This window comes from Mixophyes fleayi, chromosome 5 (genome assembly GCF_038048845.1).
Source record: "Mixophyes fleayi isolate aMixFle1 chromosome 5, aMixFle1.hap1, whole genome shotgun sequence".
NCBI lineage: Eukaryota > Metazoa > Chordata > Amphibia > Anura > Limnodynastidae > Mixophyes > Mixophyes fleayi.
In genome coordinates this window covers 22,188,947-22,201,897 of record NC_134406.1, presented here as the reverse complement: position 1 = coordinate 22,201,897, position 12,951 = coordinate 22,188,947, and the positions used below count along the sequence as shown (strand labels likewise).

Sequence of the window (12,951 nt, the reverse complement as noted above, 5' to 3'; positions counted from 1 at the left end):
AAATACACACTTTGGAGGCAGACGTTTTATCTCCTAAACTGATAGTCACAAGTATGTAGCCTATCCAGTCACTAGAAATGAGTGACAGTCAGTTTTTCAAGAATTCTCATTATTCCTGAATACAAAAACGGCACGTGTAATATTATATATAAAGTGTCACAGTGTTAGATATGGGAGTGATTGCAAGCTCTGCTATTGTTGGCTAGTGGGTGCGTTGATGGAGTTTTACTGATGTCACCGGTGGAAGGTTTCTAAAGATCTTTTTGTTTTTCTTTCCTTCCCTGTTTTTGCTTCTTACCGAGTTAGGGATAGTTGGTAGACGGTATACTCAATGCGACGCGTTTCTACACCCAAACTGAAAACTAGAGAGGCAATATAGATGCTAGGATACTATTGGGTTTGGATCACCAACATGTTGTATATGCTAACAGTGTAAAAATACTCTTTATTTGTCTTGGTTCTCCTACATTTCCACGTATGTGTTTGTAGCACCTAATGGCGTTGTTTGCATAAGAGCAGAAATTTGCATATGCTAATGAAGGAATGAAGGTGTTCCTTGTAAAGTACGGGATAGGTGTACACATACTCTTATTTTTGTACAGCGGGATTATTGAAATTGAGGCGTGAAGTTGGGTGTATTTTTAGGGTAGTTCATCGTTCTACAAAAATAAACTCAGCCAGGGATTGAATTTTGCTCCAGCTCACACATTAGGCCTCATCACTATACTCTTTATGGGATGTACTTAGCGCATGTCTAGGCACACTCTGAGCAATGTAATACATGCAGTCTCTTTCTCTCACTTTCTAGGTTAATTTAATACAGAAGTGAGGCTAAATTAGGCAGTATTTTAGGAGAAAAGTGGAAAAGGTTCATTTAAATTAAAAGGGTGGTTCTACAGTGGTCGGGGGTTGGACTAGCGATGTCTCCTTAGAGTAGGAACACTCCATGAAGTTCTCCGGGACACTATCAAGACTCAGGAGTACAAAATCAAAGCAATTTAAGGTGCACATTGTGTTGTAAATGAGGTCACCATTGTTCCCAGTGGACGGTTACGCACCTATTGACCTAACATCAGCCTGGTAATTCATATACTAAACTTGAGAGCACTGCAGCACAGTTCACTATCCCTCCAGCCCCCCACAACTCACTAGCAGTGTGCACCATAAGTCTGCATGCTGACAGGAGCTTTTATACAAATCACAGAATTTAAGGTGACTTGTGATATATGTAAAAATGTCCATTTAACTTTGGAATAATGCACTCCTGCTGAAAGTTATATGTGTATTGGAAGCCAGTGAGGACTTCTGTAGCAATATTAAAGCAATACATTTGTACGCATGAGTGCTTGTATACAGATCACAGAAATCCAAGGTGACTTTGTATCAGTTGTAATCTGTGATAGAGTGAGCCCTGTTCCTTATACAACACAAGTGATGACCTCACAACTCATGGTTTATACAGATATCACCACCACTTTTTCTTTTTAAAATTATAGTATATGAATAAAGATGAGAAAGGGCCTGATGCTAATAAATATATTCAGGGAACCATGGTAAATGTAACCAATATACAGGGGGGATTCAAGTGTTAGCGAGATTTTTTTTTTTACCCGCTGCGTTAAAAAACAATTGAATAGCTTTTAACGCGGCTGCCTCTCGCAGACCCTATACTTTCAATAGACCTTCTACTGCAGCGCAGAGGACCGTTTCATGAAAAATAAAACGTAGCGTTAAAAATGGAATTGAATTGCGAGTAAAGTTAACCCGCTTGAAAATGATAAAAAAAAAACAGTGTTAAAATGACTTAACATGCTAAAAAAAATTAATTCGCTGACAATTGAATACCCCCCACAGTGTGTTGGAATGTCTAAGGCATTGAATGGATATGATAGACCTGAATGACATAGCAGCATTGTGACAAGCAGACAAGTTTCTATACTAGATGGTAATTGCACATATTTCTAGCATGCATGGATACATTCTTTTATTGTTGCTTCATTTGTTTAATGTTTTTCTAGGGTCTCAAAAGCCCACAAGACAGCGTCCATGATCTCAGTCCGGTTGAGAACTTTCGAATTCCAACAAAGGTAATATATTTAATTTATTATACACTCACTGTTCTATGTAGTCTGTCTCCATTTATATGGGAAGAGCATGGATTGGTGGATTAAAACGTCAGTGACGGCGTGGGAGCATCTGTCTAATTGAGCGTTCCAAGCTAAATGGGAGCTAGGCGTCTTCTGTCTCATTGTCCTCATAACCAGAGCGGAGGTTTTGTTTTGCCGGAGAAGAGATTTAAATTCAAGGCATATGTGTTTTTTGAGGTGCGTTAACTCCCCTGCTTATTACATATCCTCTGGGGGGCTGCTAATTAGTTCCAGCTTCTACTTTCCTGTACTGCCAAACATTTAGGAACATTATATGCAGTAATGGACATATAGAGGTGCAGTTTTAGCAATGGAATAAAAACATTGCAAAGTACAAAGGTGAGAGACCAAGGAGATATATTTACTAAACTGCAGGTTTTGAAAAAGTGGAGATGTTGCTTATAGCAACCACTCAGATTCTAGCTATCATTTATTTGGTACATTCTACAAAATAACAGCTAGAATCTGATTGGTTGCTATAAGCAACATCTCCACTCTTTCAAATACGCAGTTTAGTAAATAACCCCCAGATCTTCACATACTGATCCAAATTCTGGAACCTTGTTCCTGATTTCAGCTCTGCCCCAGCTAGCACCCCCAACTGTGTACTATTACCGTTACCATAGTAATAGTGTGCAACATTACCGTTCGTACAGTAATTTCGACGCTGATTTTTGCTTGCAGCCTTGTGAGCCGTGAGCAGAAATCCACGTTAAAATTGCCATACTACCGGTAATTGTGTGTGTACCGCGTTTTTCTCAAGCATTACACTGTTAATTGAATTCCCCCTTAAGAAATTAAATAAAGAAGGAACAAAAAATACACATCCATTAACATGAAAAACAACAAAATGACTGTAAACTACATTGATCCGCTGTGTGGGATTCCTCCAAACGCGTTTCACCACCGGGAGTGATTTCCTCCTAAACTAATGCAAAGTGCATTAGTTTACTGTTTACTGAAACTCCCAGCCTTGTTGCATGTTAATGCTAGGAGAGAGGGCGGAGGAGTAGGACACTTTACTCGTGGAATGTTGCTTTGATATGACGACATTGGTCTGTGACCTAGGTTCTGCACATTACACTGTACAGAACATATGCAGATTGACACAGTGCAGCCCATTCTATTAAGACAAAAAGGCACAAAAAGTTGTTTATTGATTTGTAGTACATAATGTATGGGAAGCCTGAATGCAGGCCACAATCGGTGTTGTGCAAAGACATTATAACCAGGATAAAACTGAACTAAATAGATATGATTTCATGCAAATCTGTTAACTCTTGCCAGTAACTGAGGGTGTTTATATATGGAGGGATTAAAAAAACGTTATAGTTACGAGGAATGTGTCGGTCGCTGGAACCGTCTGATAATGCCTATAACAGCCCTGCACTGTTCTGCTCTGTATTCAGTCTGCGTGATGCTCAGGGAAAGGGGAGGTCGGGTGGCGGTAGCGCAAATCATCGCTTTCCAGGAACTGCGTAAAAATTATGTGATTTGACAAGAATTGCGTCGCTGAGGCTCCGCGTCCCAGGCACTTCACTGGAAAGTGGACAGGACACTGGCGGATGGCCTGCTCTCCCAGGAGTTCGGGACAACTACCTGAAATTCAGGAGTCTCCTTGACAGTCCGGGAGAGTAGGCAAGTATGATAGAACATAGTTTATCTCGTGGGAACTCCGCTCAATGCTACGTCTTTAGTCTTGGACAGGTTTACAATTTAAAAGTGCAGAAATCCATGAATTAAGTTATTCTGCTTCAATGGAATTAATGAAACAGACGGCCTTTCCTATTAATGCTGAGCATATATCTTGTCCTTTAAAACTAAGTATGTCATTAACTTTGTAGCTTTGGACAGATGAATGTAAAGGAAATGATATAAGATTAATTTTATTTTTAACACCTTCAAATGGACAAATTTTTATTTCATGCTTTAAAGTGTAATTGCTACAGCTACACACAGTGGAGGGATGAATTTTGTTGGCTAAATCAATATTCAGCCTATTCGTACATTAGGATCTATGGACCTGGTACAGCAGTATGTAAACTGTTTATATGCCATGACATTTGCCATATAAAAAAAAAACAAAAACAAAAAAACGAGCGATAGGCAGCTTCTGGCTTTCCAGCCACAATCTGGCAGGGCATGCTGGGATTTGTAGTGACGCAACAGATGGTGACCCGCAGGTTGCCTAAGCTTCACATATTGGTGATATTTTAAAGTCTTCTGTTGGTAAAAAAAAGTCTTTGATTTAGTTAGTCCTGATACTATTTTCTTCTCAGTTCTTGCAGAATTTCCATCAAGTCTTGTTTTTTTTTTTTTGTGTGCAAATTTGATAGATGAAAGCTGTAGCCGCCTGTGGGTTCATTGTGCGTAACGTAACAAATTTGGATCAGCTATAAGTCTTTGAGACTAAATTGTATTTCATGTTTAGTCTTACCACCCAGTAATAATTAGCATTTGTCACCCAAATGCCATCATACCATATGCAAATTCTGTCTGTGGCTTGTACTGCTCTGCCTGGTGTAAATAGAGGAATAGAGATACTGTTAATTAATTTGACAAAAGCTTTCCATCTTCCTTTGTACACCGTAATAGGAATCTGATTACTGTGAGTCAGCGTTTGAAGCAGCACGGTACAAACATCAGCAACATGATCACGTTTGGCAAATGTGACTCACCGGCTATAACTGCAAATACGTGTTGTTTTTATTTTTAAGTGAAACTGTAGGATTACTATTCACATGAATCCTCATTAAACCTTTGAATCCAAGAGACATAGGATAGATAATGTGTAATGTTTGAAAACTAAATAAAGACATGTTAAGCAATCTCTCTCATACCCACGCAGGTGCAGACTCAGGGTGGGTATCTAGATGCCCAGGGGACCATGACAATATAACAGGCAGAGCTAGACTTTATTTTTAGCGGATGAGTGTAGTCACACCCCTCCTTCATTCTGATTGGCTGGTTCAGGTTGGCCCCGCCCCTCCTCTGTTTTATTCAGCATCTTGGCCACAATTTGAAAGGTATGCTTGTGCTGCTGGGGGGGCAATGGGACGCCCCCATCGCTCCCTCAGATCCATCACTGCCCTATCACATGATCCCCTGCCTTATTGAGACCTCTCAGTGCCTGCATTAAATAATCTAGAAAAAATTGTCTACAGTCTAAGAATCATTTTTGTAAGTATCTACCTATGTTTTAATTTCTGGGAGCCTTCCCAATTCCGGGTAGGACTCCCGGGAGAGCAGGCTATTCTCCCCTGGGAGCCTCTATGATGCAATTTGTGGCGAATACCGTAGTTTTGGTCCCACCCCCCCACCCCACGGCAAAATGAGGATTCCCCGTCATTTTCATTAGAAGTATTGGGACCCTGCTGACTTTAAAGAAAGGACAGGTGTTTCCTGGCAAAGGATTCCCTACAAAATAAAGGGTATAGATCTACTACATTTTAAAAGGTAACTCCGGATATAATTACGATTTGCCCAGGTCCCCTCTAACCCTCGTCAGCGCGGCAGAGCTTCTTGCCCCAGTATTGACAGGTTACAGAGGACACTGTGCGTTCCTAGCACAGGAGCTGGGGCTCTGGTCAATCAGGGCCAGTTGATTTCTAAACTTTAAAGCTTTGTTTATGTGAATTAACAACATAAAAGAAAAACAATCAAATAAAGTAAACTGATAAATTTATCTTGACAACCGCTGTTGTCAAGATCTATGTTAAACCCTTTGGATTCCAAGAAATCTGATTTTTGGGAGCAGTAAGTTTCTATCTTCCAGTGAGTATGTATCTCCATTCTTCTTTCAGCTTAAGTGTGCTCATAACTTTGATAGTGGTTCTTTCTATGTTCTTATTATTTTCTACAGAATAATGTCTAGAAACAGGGCTTTTACTGTCCTTTTTTACTTATCTTTTATTTTATTCTCCTTAAACCTTTCTCTGACATGTAATTTCTATCGGGGCCATTGTAAGAATTTACTTTGCAGCCTGTCCTACAATTGATGAGGCAGAGAGGATTTTACCTCCTGGGTTAGCAGTAATCTGATAAAAAAAAATCTTCTTTTGGGTATTGAATGTAGAGTTCGGTCATTTCATTTTATTACATCTACAGTAGAAGATAAAGCAGTGTGCGCAGTAAAAGTCAGAGCCGTAACTTAAAATTTTAGCGCCTGAAGCGAGAAATCAAAATGCCGCCTTACCTAGCCCTCAATTTTAATCAAATGTGCCTAAAATATTTATGAACTGCGCCCCCCTTCAGCGTTCTGCCCTGGGCAGTCGCTCCAATCGCGCAGCCCCAGTTACGGCCCTGGTAAAAGTCACAGCAATTGTTTAGGTGCCACATTTAATTTTGTATGTAATCTTTGTAATCTGAAACATCTGGTAAATATTAGTCAATTATGACTCTTATTTTCAAATGCTAAATTTACCCAAAATATTGTATTGTTTGTTTCTTATAGTAGTGATTGTTAGTTATGTTATAGCTGCTGGTCAGTTTGTTTTTCTTTTTCACTGCATGTTCTGTTTTGTGTCACAGATCATGTTGAGCTAGTGTAGTTGATGACAAACGCCATATGTATTGTTTTAGGATGGTAAGACTTACTCATTATTTTAACTGCAGTGAAACTTACACATTGAGACAGCAGGGGGCAGTCTTGCATTATGAAACCACATTCTCAGCTTAATCTCTGCTTATATGTCATTCTGTGAAATGCTATTTGTTCATTTGGTAGCATATTTAAGTGTTTGGTGCAAAATATCCTCAAAATTATTCACTGTGGATAAATGAGAAGTGCCAATCAGTCGCTCATCACATTTAATGGAATATTAATGTAAACTGGTACTCGCACACATAATGGTTGTAAGAGAACTTGGATACGCCTGTGGACACTTTACATTGTAAATACCCCCACACTTCTGGCTGTTGTCTCACAGCAAACACCCTGGGCTAGATTTACTAAATAAAGTAATTTATAAATTAATAATAATATTAATAATTAATAATAAATTATTAATTAATAATAATTAATAATAAATTAGTAAATATACCCCCCCCCCCCACCCCTACCTGTGTAATATCTCAGAGATTCTGATAACAATAGGACAGAGAGTTATGTTATGGTGGGTTGAAAAATAAAATTACGTTTATTACTTATAAGTCAAGTTCCTTGTTGTGAGGCACATAGGTACTATTAGTACAATTCCACAGACATGTATATTTTAAAGGATTATATAGTAAAATAGTGCCAGTGTAACCTGGCATAGTGGCATAAGTTACAGTAGAACTGCATCCGATGAATATTTTGCATATGTTGTAGTGATCTATAAGCCCTTATCTTTGCTTGTGTGAGAGAACAACCCCACTCGTACAGAAAATTATTTAGAGGTTGCTCTCAGAATGTTGTCACATTCCTGTTAATTACTGTGCTGTATAACGAGATCCAGCACTGTCTGATGATTGTGCACACAGGCTGATAGAGGTCATATTATGAATGCTTTTAACACTAGTACAAGGCATGAAAACTAGTCTGACAATGGAAACCGTTCTCACTGTTGCATTTTTCCGAACGCTCCCTACTCCAACCTCTTGCATTTACCGCAAGTAAAAGCATTGGGACATTCTAGATGACCTCCATTGACCTCAGACCCCCACTTGTCACAAAATGATCCCACTAACCCCTTATTGCTCCATGCCCTCAGCTCCCATATGTACACCAAAGCTCCCTTTAGACTTCCCTACATGCCACTCAAACCCCCAAATGTTGGTACTTTTTGGCACATGCTCTGGAGTTGTCCTGTTGTGCATGGATTCTGGGAAGAGGTTTGGAAATACATGTGTTCCACAGTGGTAGCAACCCCTGCCCTTTGTCCTAACATTTGTCTCTTCATCCTTACTATGGAGAAGTGTTTTAGTAAACCATTATTTAATTATATTTTTAATTTAACAACATTGGCTAAGGTCATAATTGCTATATGTTGGATGGCACCTGAGATGCCTAATACTCACAATTGTATTGCTTTGGTTAATTATGTAAGGAGACATGAATGACAGCAGAGCAGCTCTGCATAGTTACCAGAAAGTTTGGTCTCTTTGGTGCAAATCTCAGTTTGTTATAAACCCCCATCAAGACTATGACAATTATGGTCGTTCGTCTCCTCTTTCTACTCTCCCATTTCTGTGCTATTCGGGAGTTAAGCCCAGCCTGCGCTTCTATCTTTAATATTTTGTTCCTACTACTACTATAATTATTTGTGTTGATTATGCTGAACTGTTTAGCTAAGAAATTACACTGTCTGGCAAATATATTAATTCTGTTTCACGCTTGTTTGAAGTTAATTTCTGTTGTGATCTGGGGGTTGTGTTTCTCAGGGTTATGTTGGTTTTGTGTTGTATTTCTACTGGAAAATTTTCAATGCCAATACTTGATTTAAAAAAAATAAATAAAAATAAATCTTGTTTTCTCCCTGTGGGAGCAGAACACTCAATAGCGCACTCTGCAAATCATCCTATGAGTTGGAGTGTACGAAGTTTAGTCAGGAGTAGACATGTCTAGTTAGCATGTCTGAGGTCATGAGTTCATTTCCCGACCATGGCCTTGTCTGTGTGGAGTTTGCATGGAGCTCCAGTTTCTGTCCACACTCCAAAAACACACAGGTAGGTTAGTTGGCTGCTGACAAAATTTATTCTTTGTGGTTGTGCGTGCGTGCTTGGAAATTTAGACTGTAAGCTCCAATGGTGCAGGGACTGATTTGGATGACAAATATTCTCTGTACAGCGGAGTGTAGTTGGTGGTGCTATATAAATAAACTATAATAATAATGCATATATTGTGGGTTTATGAAACTTCACATACTTTGTTCCTGGCAAAGTCACTGAATAATTGCAGTAGTCTGTTCTAGAGAGACATGGGCTGCTATGTGAATACTGCACTCCTGTGAAGTCTCTCCAAATATAGTACATTTGTGTTGAAGTGCTTTGGTTTTGTAATTAGAGGTAAATATTGATTGCCAATTAAATTAATGATGTTGTGCTGTGTATATATGCATTTACTAACTCTTGCAATTAGTGTTAATTACATGGTCATAGTATTGTTACTTTAGCAATCGGTGTGAAACGATCTTTCCTCCTGTTAATTACCTAATAAGTGGGTTCATTAGGGTTCATGTGTTGTTTTGTGATGTAGATCATTAGCAGACTTGCTCATTCCTTCTCACTGACACAATCACCAGGCAGATCTAATTGTCTGTACAATTCCTGAGAACCCCCTCAATCCCTATCACAGCGAAACTGGTTCATCTATAGCACTTTCATATCTATCGGTCAAAACGTACTTTTCGAATTCTAATTTCCTACTATCAAAACAAATCCTTGCCAGCGTGACCAAGCTCTGTGCAGTAGAGGTCACTGTTCACTGTAGTTTTCACTTCATTTTTACAATCTATCATTCTTGAGTTTCTACTAGTTGTCATTGTTATAAGGATATAAAGCTTCTCCGTTCACATAACTGTTGCAAAAATTCAGGTTTAATCACTGGACTTCAACACATGATTGATGACCTAGGTCAGGGTTGGCCAACCAGTCGGAGCCTAAGAGCCCAAAAATACCCATAGATATGGCAAACAGCCGACTTTACCTTTTATATATGTGTGCATATAGATATACACAGTATAAACATGCACACACATACATTGAAAATAAAACATAATTTACTAATATCTTGTCAAGTGAAAAAGAAGATATGTAACACTGCCAAAATGTTCAGAATAATAATCAGATCAGCTCTTACCTTGCTGCTGTGTCCAGTGAAGGAGGGTTCAAAGGTTACTTAGTCTCTCCACAGTACTTACGCTGCTTCTGTATCCACAATCACTGTGGAGGGAACTGTTGAAGTGGGGATAAAAAAAAAAAAGTCATAAATAGGCAACATGCACCTCAGACCTCCTTCACATTCCCATTAGATCTCACCATGTGCCCCTTACATACACATCAGCCTCTCCAAATGCCATGAGATCTACCCACATGCCCCACGCAGGCCGGTGAGCCCCCCTCGCGTGCCCCACGCAGGCCGGTGAGCCCCCCTCGCGTGCCCCACGCAGGCCAGTGAGCCCCCCCTCGCGTGCCCCACGCAGGCCGGTGAGCCCCCCTCGCGTGCCCCACGCAGGCCAGTGAGCCCCCCCTCGCGTGCCCCACGCAGGCCAGTGAGCCCCCCCTCGCGTGCCCCACGCAGGCCAGTGAGCCCCCCCCTCGCGTGCCCCACGCAGGCCAGTGAGCCCCCCCCTCGCGTGCCCCACGCAGGCCAGTGAGCCCCCCCCTCGCGTGCCCCACGCAGGGCAGTGAGCCCCCCCTCGCGTGCCCCACGCAGGGCAGTGAGCCCCCCCTCGCGTGCCCCACGCAGGGCAGTGAGCCCCCCCCTCGCGTGCCCCACGCAGGGCAGTGAGCCCCCCCCTCGCGTGCCCCACGCAGGGCAGTGAGCCCCCCCTCGCGTGCCCCACGCAGGCCAATCAAAGCTCCCCCGCGTGCCCCACGCAGGCCAATCAAAGCTCCCCCGCGTGCCCCACGCAGGCCAATCAAAGCTCCCCCGCGTGCCCCACGCGTGCCCCACGCAGGCCAATCAAAGCTCCCCCACGTGCCCCACGCAGGCCAATCAGCTGAACAACATTGGGTTAATTGGCTGCTATCAAAATTGACCCCAGTGTCTCTCTCTCCACCTCTCTCACAAATCAAAAGACTAAGTAAAGTATTAATGGCATAATAATGGAAATTACTGAAGAGGAAAGGGATCTAGGGGCCACTATTTCAGGTAACTTAAAGGCAGGTAAGCAATGTAACAAAGCATTGAGGAAGGCAAGTCAGATGCTTGGCTGTATAGGGAGAGGAATCAGTAGCAGAAAGAAAGAAGTAATAATGCCGCTATATAGGTCATTGGTACGGCCTCATCTAGAATGCTGTGTTCAATTTTGGAGGCCATATCTCCCGAAGGATATAAATACATTAGAGACTGAGTCTTTTCGGGTAAGTTTTGTGCTGCAGGCCATGTACCATTTTAGTTGCCCTTCTTTGTACAAAGATCTTAATATGTATCAATTGGAGCAGAGAAGGAAAAGGCGGGACAGAAACTTTCAAATATATCAAGGGTTTGAACAAGGTACAGGAAGGAGAAAATTTTCAAAGGAAGAGAAGTATTAGAACATGAGGACATGAGGACATGCACTGACACTGGAGGGAAGTAGAGTCATAGGAAATTTGAGGACAAACGACTTCACAGATAGGGTAGTGAATAAGTGGAATAGCCTCCCATCAGAGGTGGTAGAGGCTAATACAGTAGAGCAGTTTAAACATGTTTGGGATAGACATAAGAATATCCTTATAAAGAATAAATGATCAAATAAGAGTTTAAGGTACCATAGGTTAATAAAAAAAAATGGTCAGACTAGATGGGCCAAGTGGTTCTTACCTGTCGTGAAATTCTATGTTTCTATAAATAACAGGGAGTAAATCATAAGCATTTACGCAAACAAAACAAAAACTAGAAGACATAAATCATCAATTCATCCTACTTCTGGCACCAATCATTGTGCAGTTGTGGATTGGTAACTGTAGAGCACAGCAAATTACACCAGTCTTAGAAGGGTTTTGAACTATCAACTTTTCGACAAAACCCCCCATTCCCCCACACACACTTAATTTATCCTGACCACCACGTCCCTCTCCATCTCATGGTAATTGAAGGCAAGACATTGGATCATTCTTCACACCGCATGCTTCACCAAAGTGATGGAGTTGCTCACCGCCGGCACAGCATACCATTCATACCTTTTTCAATAACCCGCTATTGGCATCACTCTAGTGAACTAAGCGTCTGGAAGAATGTTTCAGTTTCAGGCCTCCATCGATGTGAAGAACAGCACAGTATGTTTTCGCGGTGTCAGATAAAGGTTTGGTTCCGGTTTGTTACAAAGAGGGGCAGGTTAAAGTAAGGTGACTAAGCTCTTGTGAGCAGTTTCATGTATGCACCTTGTATGTCCCTGTTTCTGTGGGATTTGTTTTTATATGATTTGTTCTACCAACTGTCTAATGCCGCGTGGTTTGTGGTGCCTTATAAATAAATAATTAAGATGGAGGAGGATAAGTTTTGTCCTGATGTGGACTACCTCTTTAATTCAATGCAAACTGCATTGTTGCAGCATTCAGAATTCCATTTTAAATTGAATCACATCTTCATCAGCGTACAGAAATGCCGTCAGAATGTTGTGGTGTTTTCTCCATGGGATCAGTGATGGCTGTTGAGTGTCTAATAGCACATTGAATAGTGTAAAGTTACTAACTGGCCCGTTCAGTTTGAGGCACTTTCTTTGTCTGCTGAAAAATCTAACTTTCTGTTATTATTATGTCAAGTTTTTTTCTGTCATCTACATGCTGGATGAGATTCCTTCCATGTAAAAAAGTGAGACAGTTAAATAAAAAAAAAGTTATATCCATTTTCCTCTTATTTTTAGACCCCTGGTTCCATAGTTTTGCATGTAATAATAGGCATTAATTCATTTGATTCACCACTATGAAATTCTGGGTGTGGAAAATGTAAGAGCCCTTGTAATCAAAGCTCTGTGGAGGCAGCCATTTTGTCAATGTCCTTTCAATAGGAACCAGTAATGCTACAAAATGGCTGCCTCCACTGTGAGAATGATAGGAGAGTTTTAACCTGCCAATCCAGTAACCTCATGCACCATCCAAAGATGGTGCATGATGTTACGGTATTACTGTGCTTTAAGATGCTTTAAGAGATTTCAATAGTTGTCCAAATATCTCAACA

At 40.9% G+C, this 12,951-nt stretch overlaps 1 protein-coding gene across 2 annotated transcripts in view; it reads left to right on the top strand.

Moving 5' to 3' along the window:
- VPS50 (VPS50 subunit of EARP/GARPII complex) overlaps window positions 1-12,951 on the top strand; it is a 183,385-nt gene that overhangs the window by 10,921 nt on the left and 159,513 nt on the right. For both annotated transcript variants that reach the window (XM_075211803.1, XM_075211804.1), the window contains exon 2: window positions 2,019-2,087. In XM_075211803.1, the coding sequence (XP_075067904.1) occupies window positions 2,019-2,087 (69 nt within the window). The remainder of the gene's footprint in view (window positions 1-2,018; window positions 2,088-12,951) is intronic.